The sequence below is a fragment of the Rhipicephalus sanguineus genome, chromosome 8 (assembly GCF_013339695.2).
Source record: "Rhipicephalus sanguineus isolate Rsan-2018 chromosome 8, BIME_Rsan_1.4, whole genome shotgun sequence".
Classification (NCBI taxonomy): Eukaryota; Metazoa; Arthropoda; class Arachnida; order Ixodida; family Ixodidae; genus Rhipicephalus; species Rhipicephalus sanguineus.
Genome location: NC_051183.1, coordinates 39,019,808 through 39,034,217, shown reverse-complemented (window position 1 = coordinate 39,034,217; position 14,410 = coordinate 39,019,808). Strand labels below are relative to the sequence as shown.

Genomic DNA, 14,410 nt, shown 5'->3' with positions numbered 1-14,410 from the left:
ATGTCCGCGAGTCATCCACGACCCGTCGTACGAAACCGCGATGTTTCCGGGGTTGCTGAGGCACAAATCTTGATAGAGCTCGCGAACCGAGCGCGCGCACTCGCTTGTCACATTTTTGGCCGCACGATCCGCTGCGGGAACCAGCTTACCTTTGAGGTAGCTTTGCCACGTCTTTGTGTGGAGGCCGCGACGGCTAATGTTCATCAGCGAGAATATATCATTAAACGCTGTTTGTCGGTTTCCTGTAGCTTGCATGGCGCGAGCCGCGAGAACATTCACACAGAACGGGTTTGCCTTCGGTTCACCACGGACGCGCGGCGAGCTCCAAGTCCACGTCACGTCACTGCAGTTCGTGCACACGAGACGCAGCTTGACGGCGAGGCCGTATTCACGATCGTCTCTGACGATTTCTAGGTCACCAGCACTGCATAATTTACATTTCGCATGCACAAGCAGAGTGTTCACCAAATCTAAGCTTACAATTGTAAACACACTCGCGTCAGGCGTTTCACATGCGGCATCGGCGTTGTCGGTCAGCAGATCCCGTTTCCTTTCCGTCGCGGGGGTGGACGACAGCTGCAGCAGTTTATCTTGAGCTCTTTTTCTGCCCTCTTCCAATTCTGCGGGCTGCAGAAACTTCGTATCGCAACGCACGCGACCGTCGGCACCTCCGCACGACGACGGGCTTGTTAGGCCTAGGTCCGTATCGGCGGCGGCCGCGACGCTTTCGACGTTCGGCTGCGTTACACTCCTCTTCCTGATGTTCTCGATAAGTGCGCGCCGCACTTTCTTCGCCCCAAATGCTTTTTTTGTGTGCGACTTCTTCCGAGCCATCGTTCTACACTTCAGCCACACCGGCGTTGGTCACACACTGAAAACATGGCGCATGGCCGACAGCGCAGATGAGCGCTGTGCAGACGACAAGAAAGGAATTCCGCCAATCGTATGCCGAACTCAGGTCACGTGCGCTGGGCAACGAATGAGGGCTTGCGCTGGGACTCTTTTTTCGCGCGCTTTTTTGAGAAAGCCAATGGCAGCATAGAACAGGAGTTGGCGGGAAAATGAAGAAGAAAGATAGCTCTTTCAAACGAGACCAAGATAGCCACGCTACGACGCGTGAAACGGCCGCTGCGTTTTGCGAAAAAAGGGCCTTTTTAGCAATAACTTCGGCTGCAATTCTGCCAGTATTGTTGAAATAGAGTTATGCTACGGCTAAAATATTAATGCAAGAGCTGAGAAACTTTGTGTAGTCGTGTAATAAGACCTCTAGATTTCGAAAATGCCATTTTCCAAAACTCGATTTTTTCGCGATTTTTTCGTCCCAAAGACCCGTGTCCCCCCTTAAGGGGAGATGCGGGTCGAAAAATAGCGATTTTTTCGGAAATTTTCACTTTTGAGATATTCCTTCTAAAATTATTTTTGGTCATTCAACTCTCATTTCCCCAAATATCAAGGCTAAATTCGAACGAGAAATCGGTGAAAAACCGATCTGCTTCAACCAAGGCAGCTCTCTAAATCACAAACTCGCGCATACAACGGCTATTTTTGAAAACCCGCCTCTCGGGAACTCGACGTCGGCCGCCATTGCGGTTTGTTCGGTGACGTAGATCAAGCCTTCTCCTAGTGTACAAGCGTCCCCCCAGTTTCGTATTTTGGCAGGAAAATAAAAAAAAACAGCGGTTTCGAAGTCTGTTTTCAGCCAAGTTGCAGCCGCTCCGGGGTCACGTGGTACGCTACCGAGGCCGCCATTGGCTACATCTGATCGGCCCCGCTGGCGGCGCGCTTGCGACGATCAGCGCTTGCCGTGCGTTTGTGTGTTTTTCGTAGTCCGCAATGGATCACTCGAAGAAACGCGACTTTCGAGCTCGGAAATTCGGAAGCAAGAACCAGTACCGAGGACGTCGTCGTAGGCCGAAGCGCAAAGCAATCGTAGAAGAATGCGAGTCACCGGCCGCTAGGCCTAATCAAGACAGCGTGGATACGGGGGCTTGCGGGAACTTCGACGAGATCGACGCCGCGATGAAGTTCGTCAGCGCATCCGAAAGAAAGATAGGACAGTTCGAAAATAAGAGGACGATGAGTGGTGGTGGGTCTGTGAGCGGTGTAATCTGCGACATCGGTGCTCTGACAGCGATGGTAAGCGGTGCCGTTTGTCCAACGTGCCGCACTACTGGACTCGTCGTCCGCGACGCCGCAAGCAAACGCAAGGGCCTCTCTGCGTTTCTCGAGCTGTACTGCGATAACAGTGAATGCCCAGCGTCAGTGCTTTCCGCCGCGCATAGTTCACGGCGTGTTGTGCCAGAAGGACATCCCATCGGTGCCATTGAAGACCGGAGCTATCGAAGCGGCAGCTCGCGCGACAGCTTCGCCGTGAATGTGAAAGTAGTGGTGGCCGCGCGTGCGATAGGCATCGGACATGAACAGCTATCGCGTTTTTGCGCTATTCTTGGCCTGCCAACACCTATGCATCACAAGACTTTTATTGCAATTGGCAAAAAAGTTCATGCCGCGGCTGTTGAAGCTGTGCAAGAAAATCTTGCGAAGGCAAGAATCAAAACAAAAGAGATGATGGATGGAGCTGATGTTGCTGTCATGTATGATGGAACTTGGCAAAAGAGAGGGCACAAGAGCCACAATGGAATAGGCACTGCCGTGTCTGTGGACACTGGTTTGTGTCTAGATTATGAGGTGCTCTCAAACTACTGCCTTGCCTGTAGCCGACATCAGGACTTGGGTGCTGAGGAAGAAATATGGCAGGCGTTTCACAGTCCCATATGTGAAAAAAATACTGAATGCTCCTCTCATGCTATGGAGACTGAGGCAGCTTTGCGTATATGGGGTAGGACGCCCTCATATGAAACACCATTGCGCTTCACCAAGTTCCTCAGTGATGGGGATAGTAAAGCATACACCGCTGTCGCTGAGGCCAAGGTGTATGGTGAAGCAGTTGTGGAGAAGGAGGAGTGCACAAACCATGTGGCCAAGCGTCTGGGCACTGCACTTAGAAAGCTACCAACACGACTTCCACGAGGAGAAAAATTGAAGGATGGCACCATTCAGAAGCTTCAAAACTATGCCATAACGACAAACAGGGGTGATCTTCTGAAGATGCATCGTGCCATCTGGGCGTCTTACTTCCACTCATCCTCCAGCAACAGTGCAGGCAGCCACAGATACTGTCCAGAAGGGGTGAGCTCCTGGTGCAAGCATAGGCGAGCCGAAGCTCTTGGAGAGCCTACACCAGACCACACACCGATCTTGACTAAGGCACAGGGAATGGCTGTTCTTCCTATTTACAAGCGCCTCACAGAGGAAAAGTTGCTCGTTCGCTGTCTGCAAGGAAAAACACAAAATGCTGCAGAATCCTTGAACAGCAAGATCTGGCTTTTGTGTCCGAAGACAAAGTTTGCCTCCCGGACAACAGTGGAAACTGCAGCTGCAATGGCCGTGTTGTGGTTCAACAAAGGTCACTCAAGCTTTGAACAGGTCCTACAAGAACTTGGTGTACTGCCACCTAATGAACTGATCACCCTCGGCCAATCCCGTGACCAGAGAAGGATCCAAAGAATGTCTTCATGTGAGACAGCTGAGGCAAGGGCTCATCGTCGCAACATGGTGAAAAGAGCGCGCCTTGATGACTCCATTCTCAAGCGGCGAGAAGGAAGAACATATGGAGCTGGACGTTTTTAAGTGCTCTGGCTGTTTAAAGGGTGAATTGTTCTATGCTCTCAAAAAGTTTCATGCAAATCGCACTGTACATTGAAGAATACGTGTATTTATAACTTTCAAATGCGTTTTTCTCAATTTCCATTTTGAGGCAATTTTCGCATGTTGTGCACAAACTTTCATGCACTTAAAATAGTCCCATCTTAATGAAATATTGCACAAAGCTTTATCAGCCACTCTAGAATACAGATATCTATATAAAGTTGCAATATATGTAACAGATTTTTTGTTTCATTACTTGATATGCTGATAGGGGAGCTGTAAAGTATACGTTTGGCACTCTTGATTTTTTTAAAAAAAGGTAGCAAGTAAATCTCTCATTTGAGGTACTTTTCAGTATTGTACTGCTCATTTGCAGCAAAATGAGCCATATTGGGATTCTGTGCGAAAATTTTTAATAACCTTAAAAGTGTGCACAAAAAACCCTATATTTTCTTATCAAAGTTGTAGTAACTCTGGAACTACTATGGCTATCAGAAAAATAATTACAGTTTTGAAATCAGCAATGCAAGCTCTACTAATATCTAAAATTTCAAAGATCTAGGTCAAGAAATAAAAAAAAAAACCTTTTTCGAGTAGCATCTCCCCTTAAAAGGAAATAGTCAAATTAGTGAAAGTTTTTAACTAAACAATTTGTGTACCCCTGTCATTAAAAAGCCCCTTATCAGTCGATTGGACATACTTTTAGTCATTGTCTCAGAGTCCTTGCACTGCATCTCAAGCAACTAGAACAGAAACCAAATGGTGTGTTACCTTTGACATTGGACTGCACATCACCGATTGGACTGAATTTACCACCGATTTGTAGATTATGCTGCTTCGAAACGCTTCTAAACTTGTTTGCCTTAAATTTGCTCACTTAAGAAGCTCGCTCTACAGACTGTTTATGAAATGTGATACCCATTTCTGGCATAGTTATGATCCTGCAGTCCTTGTGTATCAACGAACTTGACAAATACGGTTTATGGGTATACAGTGAACTCCCGTTAAGACGAACTCGGTTAAGACGAATTCTCGCTTATACCGAACAACACGGGACCATTTGTTTGGTTTCCCATAGACTCAATGCAAAAAAAATTCGCTTAAGACGAACCGCCCAACTGTACTCTTCTGTTAAGACGAACTTTCGCGATGATCGACAACGCTAGCGATTCTGCGAAACGAACACTGCAGTCTTGGTGGGGCATTCAGGCGACCGAGAAAAAGCAAAAAAGACGAAAAAAAGCACTTCCTGGAGCAAACGAAGAAGACTGGTCAGCGGATAAAGCTGGTATCCCCTCTCAACCCCTGCCTGTGGGTAGGGGGCAAAGAAAGCAACAAAAAGAGTGGGGGATTTACAACTTGGACCCCCAAGCCATTGCGTCCTTTTGTATCCCCCCCCCCCCCCCCCCCCCCCCCCCCCCCGTTCTTCGGCTTCCCAGCTGGAGTACAAAGGAAAACAGAACAACACAAGGGCTTGGGGCCCCTCCGTGGTCAGAGGGGGCAAACGAGGGGGCAAACGCAAGGGGAGTGGGGGAAAAAAAAAGAAAGCGACAACAGGAACAAAAATGGTCTGTGCATTACAATCGAGTACAAAACCGAAACCACCATCGTCTCAGGTGCATTGTCATCGCCATCACACAATGGCGGCCGAGCACATGTATTTTGTGGTCAATTCGCGTTGGTTCGCGTAGGACGTTCTATCTGTTCCCAGTGAAGTGCAAATTGTGATGAGTTATTTTGATTATGGAAGGGCACGACAAAGGAAGGCTATTTTGCACAGTGAATATAGCTGCGTCGTGACCGTGAGTAGCCCGATGGGATATCTTCAGCTGCACGTCGATCAGGAAAAGTTCCTACGGGCCGAAAACGGGAAAATAGCCAGACCTCGAAGAAAACCTTGCAGACTTTCTTAAGCAACTCAGCATATAATGACTTTGTCAAGGCAACAGCACGCGACCGAGGCGTATCCAGAAGTGATCTTAGAGCCAGCAAAACAGGCTCACAGAAGAAAACGAACTGCCAGGACAATAAATTTTACATTCTTTGAAGGAAAATTGTGCTTGTCTCTTAATTTTTTTTTCTAATCGTCAACATAGGAGCGTGTTACAGTTTTATCATTAAAATGTGGTAGCAAATATCTTCACGAGCATTTTTATTTTTGAACACGCGAAATGGGTGCTCGTAAGATTCGTGTAAATGCTCTGCTTGAAGGCATAGTCTTTATCTAGATGAGCCAAATAAATGCTTTTTCTTGTCTTTTTGCCGCACATTGTAAGTCTACTGCATTCAGTGTTTCAAGTAACATATTTGGATGCACTTGGCATGTTAGCATCTCTCTTTTTGGGGGCACTTCTGATAAGCCGAACTCCTGATAAGACGAACAGATGACCGCGGTCCCTTCGAGTTCGTCTTAACGGGAGTCTACTGTATATCCGTTTTTGGTACAGTTATGGGTCGGCAGCCCATATGTTTTAAGAAGCTTGGAAAATGTAGCTTACGGAAATAATCCGTTTTTTGGCGGAGTTAGAAATTCGTGATGCTTGCATTTCCAAAAGCTCGACAAACATAGTTTATGAAGCTGTGATATTTGCTTTTGGCACAGTTATACAGTCAAACCCACTTATAACGATCTCAGATATAACGATCTGTCAGTTATAATGACCATATTTTGTGCACTTACAATATTTCTACGCTACCCATTGAAATTGCGTCCACATATAGCGAACATTTTTCAAAGCCTCCTACTTTTACAACGAACACTTTAGACACGGTTGCGGTAAAAATATGGCGTATACGAAGCGAAAAAATGTTAAAGCAGGCCTTCTAAAGCATGAGAGGCGCGCGCTTGCGTGTGCCCCGATCCAGTTTACTTGTGACAAAAGATACCTGAGATCAGCGAGCACCACATGGGCTGCTTTCGGCCGCTACGAGCGAGGTCGCTCATGTTCCAGTCGTTTCTTCAGTGGCAGAATGGCAGTGGGGAATAAAAAAGAAAGAAAGAAACAAAGAAAGAAATAGGAGGCAGCATGAAGCCTTGCAGTCAGCTTTCGCACGGCAACCCTTCCTGGCTCCGTTCTCTGCAGCTATGACCGCCTACGATGAACCTATGTCTTGGAACGCAAGAAGCCATAAAATGTAATAAGCGATGACCGCGGTAACTTTTCGGCGCTTAAATGTTCACTGCGTCAACGTCACAATGTGCCGTAAAATGTCTTTCATCTTTTCGGTAATGGCAGAGATCGTCCGATCAATGATTACAACTTCCGCACAATTGCGGCCATTCTTTCACGGATAAGCATCAGAAGAGAGCGAAGGCGATGTGGCGGCCGGCGATGAACATGCCATTATGATTTATCGCCGACAACCTTATCACAGTCATCTGCAGCTATCAGCTTGGCTGCACGTGTGGCGTAAACTGTTCGGAGTGACGACGGTACAAGCAGTACAAGCGCGCGATGCCATTGCCGTTCGCAAGTTCGCCACCGCCGCGCTGTGCGAGATAAAGTGCGCGTCGCTTCGTGTAAACGAATTTAGCTCGCTGGTGTTGAGCAACATGGGCACCGAGAAACATTGATGCACTTACAGCAAGCGTATACAGTGTGTTTTATTAGGTGGCAACCCAAGCGCGCCGCTCGTGCAGGGCCGTCAGAGCATCGCAGAGACGTAGAGTGCACGTTGCTTGCAAAATGCTTGTCTTCGCCACGTTGAACAAACAGGCTGCTCACCGCACCCGTGCATGGTCCGAAATGAAGTCGGCACAAAGAGCGCACAAATGCGCGTACAAATGCAAGCAGCCCGGCAGTGACAGCGTGAGCCGAGTAGGCGACGCGCTGCACGCAACTAGCCAGTGATGATCGGCTCCACGTAGCTGTACCACGGTTCAGTGAAACGGTGTCGGTTCACTGCAAAGGCGATTTAATTCGCTCGTGCATGCAGTGGGCATCGCTTCCCGACGCAAAAAAGCCTAATTTCTCACCGGAGAAGTTATCACTTTTCAATAAAAATGTGCAGAAAAAAAATGCTGCTTGGTCGATAAGTGCATGTTTTTGAGGGCGAGTCCATTTAAATCGAACTACTGATATAATGACCAGTTTTCGCGGCACTTTCGAGTTCGTTATAAACGGGTTCGACTGTAGATCTGTAATCCTAGTGTATCATCTTTGTTTTTTTAACGTTTCGTCATTTTCTCAAAAAGCATTGGGGCCTTAAATATACATACCGTTTCCACCAGTCAGTAGAATTCAGCTTTTCTTATGGCAGTGAATTTTATTTAAATTCATTTCTCATTGCGCTTGAATAGGAAAATCAGCATTGCCCTTGAAATGCCTTTTATTAACACACGTTTTATTTTGTACCTGGATTATTAATTAAAATTCTGGGCACCTTAAAGGGGTCCTGCAACACTTTTTGAACATGGTCAGAAAATGCTGTCAATAGGTAGTTGAAGCTCCGGCAAACATGTGAGCCAAACATTATAGCGCAGTACGCAGCATATAAATAAAAAATAAATTCAGTAAGCTAGAAATCCCTCACTCTTCTTTTGACAAAAGGTGGCATATACCCAAAGTCAACTGCATCATATGTTCAAATGCACATGGACACGGCTGTTGGCTGATTTGAGCATCGTGAGCTGCATAGTTACTGAGGTGTGCTGCGGCATGCCCGCGCTGCACTCTACATCAGCGTGTTTGTGAACACACTGAAAGTGATATAGGGAACCAGCGCTGGAGTTTCCGCGGCCGCCCTGGCGGTCAAAGCGCGCATACTCCAGCCGCTCCCGCGGACGAGAGTGGCGACTGGTTGAGGCGATGCGGGCGCGTATCGCCGAAACAAAACAAGAGGATGCTGGCGGTACTGTTGCGCATTCAACTGCCACAATACAGTGCAGACCACTTATAACGTAACCGCATATAGTGCAGGACCGGTTATAATGCGGTCTTTTTCGACTCCCGTTTACCCTCCCATAGAACCGCATGTATACGCATACCGCTTATTGTGCAGTCCCCCAAGATGAAATACCGTTTATAATGCGGTTGCGAGAAAATATTTCTGACAAACGCGGTAGCGAGTGCGGTTCTCAAAGGAGGTACGCCGCTGGGGAGGGAGCGACGCGGTCGTTACGAAGGGCGAGGGCACGCACAGTGAACGAACGAGGGGCGGAGGGAGGAAAAAGACCGCGGCAGCGCTGTGCGGGCTCGCAGAGTGGGGAAGGATGGTGGTTGCCTAGGCGACGGAGTAGCCTTTGCACCGGCGGCGGCAAGGCTCCGCGGCCGCTTGCCGGCAGCGCGTTTTACGCGTGGAACGTACGATCGCGTCCTCATCAAGTGCGCTTTAAAGTAAGTTTCCCGTCGGGAAAAGCGTCGTCGTTATCACACTTGCTACAGATATCGCGTCTGCTACCTCGTCCGCAAATTGAAAAGTTTTGCGGCTTCATGACGCGAGCTTTCGCCTTTTCTGCCAGTGCGCGGACTTAAACGAGCTTGGCGGGCTTTTGTCGCCGTTGATCTCCCAGCCGCGAACATAAACCGCACAAACTTCGTATCATGCGCGCTGTTCTTTGGTTAGTGCTTGAGTGCGATCTTTTCGACGTCCGATCTTCATGTTGTCTTGGAGAAATTTCCCACGACAACATGCTGAACCGCACGCTAGGCCTAATCAGCGTTGGTTGCTTTTCGGTAGCGGTCGCGGGCGATGAAAGTTGCGGTTTGGTGCGGAATCAACGAAACTTTTTGCGATGGCTGCACTTGAAGGGAAGAGAATCATATCGTTAATGAAAACGAGGGCATGGTTGGCACATGCAACTCTCGAATGGTGGTTCCGGATTCGATTGCAATGTCTTGGACATCGCGTGCGCGCCCGTGATATCGAACGATCGGTACCGCTCAGCACGTGAAATTTCGGTCGCGATTCGACATGGTTTCTGTGTAATACGCATACCGCGAGGTGGCCTGAAACGTAGTCGGCGAATTTCCGCGATGGCACTTTGTTTTGTTTGCTTTTCCCCCCCGTGTTCATTTCGTTGGCAATGCGGGTCTTTGGCGGTTAATTTTTGAACATTCGGAGATTTAAGTGGTTGTAAACGCCCCACATCGCATATGTCGATTATGGGACACGCGAGGCTACATGCTCAACACGTTTTGTGCAACTGCAGCCTTTGTAGAAGGTTGTTTTGGTTATAGTGCGGTACCGCTTATAGTGCGGATATTCGCAACTCCGGCGACTTACGTTATAAGCGGTCTATACTGTACGTAGAAATGAGGGAGGACGTATCCTTCTATGTTTTTCCTTCTAAAACATATGAATATGAACAGATGCGGCGTTGCATCCCGGCAGTCAGGCGAGCACAGTATGTTCTGCTCTTGCTCTACTGTCTAGTGACGTCGGGCTGGTTTCTAAACCGAATTGCGCGTGCCTGCTAGATTTATTCGATAGTGAGGGCCACCAGTGGAAACCGGGGCCAACGAGAGGAATTTAATCGGTGTTTTGTCGTAAAAAAACGTACATATTATGCAGGATGCAGCATTATGCAGGATGCAGCATATGTAACAATTTTTTCATCTGACCACCACCAAGTTCATTTCTGATGCCACCGCGTGCAATGAATGATACAATAGGCAGGTAGTCTGCATCATTTACAAACAGTTACGCAGAAGGAAAGCTGTCTGTCTACGAGATGTGTACGGGGGCAGGTTCGCCGAAGCCGCTGCAAAGTTATAAGAAATACGCCCGCGATGGATGCCTCCGTTGAACTTTACTTGTGCTACAGACAGAGTTGTCACGAACACATCAGCGGACTACTCAAAGCTTAGCTTACTGGAGTCAGCCGATGCGGTAAAGCTTCTTTGTATATTAGCTGCCGCGGCGAAGTGCCATCGCAATTATGCCTCGCTAGAAAAGGGTCAAATATCTTGGATTTTTACTCGCCGTTTAATTCGCCTAACGTACTGTGTTAGTTTTTTCGCTTGCCTGTGCCTGCTTAGAATAAACGTATATGATCAACATCGACACTTGCTAGCGTTTTACGTGCCAAACAAGGTATGATTATGAGGCACGCCAAAGTGTGGGAATCAGGATTAATTTTGACAGCCTGGGGTTCTTTATTGTGCACAAAAATCTCAGTACGCGGGTGTTCTTTGTATTTCAACCCCATCGAAATGCGGCCACCGTGGCCGGGAATCTGTCCCGCGCCCTCGAGCATAACAGCGCGACATTGTACATGCTTTGCTAGCACGGTGCTTTGCTTGAACGTCCGCGTGCATACATACCGCAGGCTGGGCATACATACCACGGCAGAAAAACGTTGACGCAGATACCCCTTGCCTCTTATTATTATATTTTTTTACTGCAGTAGTGGGCAGCTGGTATCGACGCAGCTCGTACTTATCAATGGAGGCTTGTGAGCCTGTACTGGCTTGACACAAATCCCAGGACGCAACCAGAAAATGGTGACGACGGAGTCGCCACCAAGGCACAGCATTGTCTCTTTGACGCCGTATGCACAGACGTAGTCTGCTTTGTAGGACTTCTCTCCGTTTTCCAATGCTTTCCTGAGAAAGTAGCCTTCAGACAAAGTTATTTTTTTCTAAACCATAGAGCAGTATTACTGGCGCAATGGCTGCTCGAGCTGTTCGCGCCAAAATGAAGCACGGGAACGGCACACGCGCGTGCGCTCACCGCGGTGCAGTGCGGCCGGTCGTTTGAGTGCGAGCGGCATGGCCTCCGAGATTAGCCGGCGGCGCGGAGGCCATGCGAGCGGCTGAGTTATGTCGCGACTCCCCACCAGGCGCCCTTTTTCGGCGCGCCACCTATCCAGCGCTGGTCTCCCATATGCGTTCAATGAAAACAAGGAAAAAAGTGCTTAAGGTCACGATGCACGCTGACATATGGACATAAGGCAAGGGAACCCCTTTGTCATCCCTCCCCCTGTGTAGCTTTCACCAGGCTCGCTGGGACGAAAGGAGATCAATTCCTGTAATTCCGCTCGTACTTGATGAATTCTAAAAATTTTTGCGGCAGTCTATTCGTGAGGCAATAAACTCTGGTACCAAGGTCCTTTGATGATTACTTGAAAAAGCGTTGCGCGGTCGCTTGTGCCCCTTTGGTAAGCGTAAGTTATTCTTTTGCTCATCTCTCATAACCCTTTGTTTCTACAGCGTGTTTGAGGGAAACCCACAGACCCTGGAGCCCGGCCAAGAAGTGGAGTACGGCATGGTGCTAAAGGGCACCAAGCGCAGTGCCGAGTGCGTGCGCAAGCTCCCGGCCGGCACCCTCGCCGATCCCCAGGAGGTCGTCAAGCCTGAAATTCTCAACGGCACCGTCGAGCGCCCTGTGCGTTGCTTCAACCCGGATCAGGAGCAGTACGCGGGACTCATCCGCCTCAGCGTCTCAGGTGAGTCGGCCAGTTGCAGAGGAGGGAGAAATGGGACTGCTGGTTAAAGGGCCGATTGCTAGGAAACTCCTAACCGTGGAGCTGTTTAAGCTCGAGGTATGTCCGCATAGTGTAGACCAGGAACGCTGCGTCTAGCTGTGACGTCACTGCGCATTGCCTAGCAACCACTTGACACAGCTGTGCCAAGCCTCACATAACTTCACGCAGCTGGAAGAGGTGGGAAAGGGAAATGAGGGGGAGGAAGCGGGGAGAGGGTAAAGCATAGCATAGCCTTGTATAGCATAGCAAGGGGGTGAGAAAGAGAAGTGAGGGTGAGGAGGAGGCAATAGGATAAAGCATTGCATAGCCATTGTGGCATAACAGCACAGAAAAATAGCACGAAGAACATACAGGTTCTTCGTCCATACATGCGTCACATTTTCTTTATCCCGTTTTCTGCGCTGCCCTGCCACGATGTTCATGAACAAACGATGGCCATGTATAGCATGGTATAGCAAGGGTGAGGGAAAAGGACGTGAAGGTGAGGAGGATGGGAGAGAGTAGAGCATAGCGTTGCCTTGTATACCTCAAACCTCGATATAACGAACACGGATATAACGAAGTAAATGAAAAATACAGTCGAACCCACTTATAACGATCCCAGATATAACGATCTATCGGTTATAACGACCATATTTCGATGGACTTACGATTTTCCTATGCTACCCATTGAAATTGCGTCCACATATAGCAAACATTTTTCAAAGCCTCCTGCTTTTACAACGAACACTTCAGACACGGTCGCGGTAAAAATATGGCGTATACGAAGCGAAAAAAAAGTTAAAGTAGGCCTTCTAAAGCATGAGAGGCGCGCGCTCGCGCGTACCCCGGTCCAGTTTACTCGCAACGAAGATACCCGAGATCGGCGAGCACCGCACGCGCTGCTTTCGGACGCTACGAGCGAGGTCGCTCGCTTTCCGGTCGTTTCTTCAGTGGCAGTATGGCAGTGGGGAATAAAAAAGGAAGAAAGAAAGAAATAGTAGGCAGCATGAAGCCTTGCAGTCAGTTTTCGCACGGCAACCTTTCCTGGCGCCGTTCTCTGCAGCTACGACCGCCTACGATGAATCTATGCATTGGATCGCAAGAATCCATAAAATGCAATAAGCGATGACCGCGATAACTTTTCGGCGTTTAAATGTTCACTGCGTCGACGTCACGATGTGCCGCAAAATGTCTTTCATCTTTTCGGTAATGGCAGAGACCGGCCGATCAATGATTACGACTTCCGCGCGATTGCGGCGATTCTTCACGGATAAGCATCAGAAGAGAGCGAAGGCGATGTGGCCGATGTGGCGGCCGGCGATGAACGTGCCATTATGATTTATCGCCAACAACATAATCACAGTCATCTGCAGCTATCCTCGGCTGCACGTGTGGCGTAAACTGTTCGGGGTGACGGCGGTACAAGCAGTACAAGCGCGCGATGCCATTGCCGTTCGAAAGTTCGCTTCCGCCGCGCCGTGCGAGATAAAGTGCGCGTCGCTTCGTGTAAACGAAACTAGCTCGCTGGTGTTGAGCAACACAGGAACCGAGAAACGTTGATGCACTTACAGCGAGCGTATACAGCGTGTTTTATTAGGCGGCAACCCAAGCGCGCCGCGCCTGTCGTGCAGGGCCATCAGAGCATTGCGGAGATGTAGAGTGCGCGTTGCTTGCAAAATGCTTGTCTTTGCCACGTTGAACGAACCGGCCGCTCGTCGCACCCGTGCACGCTCCGAAGTGAAGCGGGCACAAAGTGCGCACAAATGCGCGTACAAATGCAAGCGGCCCGGCAGTGATGGCGTGAGCCAAGTAGGCGACGCGCTGCACGCAACTAGCCAGGGATGATCGGCTCCACGGTACCGCGGTTCAATGAAACGTTGTCGCTTCACTGCAAAGGCGGTTTAATTCACTCGTGCACGCAGCGGGCCTCGCTTCACTACGCGAAAAGGCCTAACTTCTTCCCGGAGGAGTTGTTAGCACTTTTCAATAAAAATGCGCAGAAAAAAAAGCGGCTTGGTCGCTAAATGCATGTTTTTGAGGGCGAGTCCATTTACAACGAACTACTGATATAACGACCAGTTTTCGCGGCACTGTCAAGTTCGTTATAAACGGGTTCGACTGTAGTCCTGTCATAGATACAGTGTTGCGAATACAGTAAAACCTCGGTGATACGATCGTACGAATTTCAGGGTGATACGAATTTTTCTGTGGTCCCGGCCAAGACCCATTAGCCTGCAATGTATTGGAGTACGGTTGTTTCTAACCGACTTGCACCCCGTGACGTTTGATACA

The 14,410-nt window shown here is 48.9% G+C and overlaps 2 protein-coding genes across 4 annotated transcripts in view; both read left to right on the top strand.

Moving 5' to 3' along the window:
- Positions 1 to 14,410, top strand: part of LOC119401739 (cold shock domain-containing protein E1) — a 70,543-nt gene that overhangs the window by 34,010 nt on the left and 22,123 nt on the right. For all 3 annotated transcript variants that reach the window (XM_037668692.2, XM_037668693.2, XM_037668689.2), the window contains one exon: positions 11,862 to 12,097. In XM_037668692.2, coding sequence (XP_037524620.1) covers positions 11,862 to 12,097 — 236 coding nt within the window. The remainder of the gene's footprint in view (positions 1 to 11,861; positions 12,098 to 14,410) is intronic.
- LOC119401740 (uncharacterized) lies at positions 2,143 to 3,726 on the top strand. Its single transcript, XM_037668694.2, has one exon. It carries the CDS (start codon positions 2,464 to 2,466, stop codon positions 3,688 to 3,690), a length of 1,227 nt encoding a protein of 408 aa, XP_037524622.2. The 5' UTR covers positions 2,143 to 2,463; the 3' UTR covers positions 3,691 to 3,726.

What these genes read in the sequence shown, in the direction of transcription:
- LOC119401740 (XM_037668694.2), top strand. Translation starts at nt 2,464, where the DNA reads ATGCATCACAAGACTTTTATTGCAATTGGCAAAAAAGTTCATGCCGCG.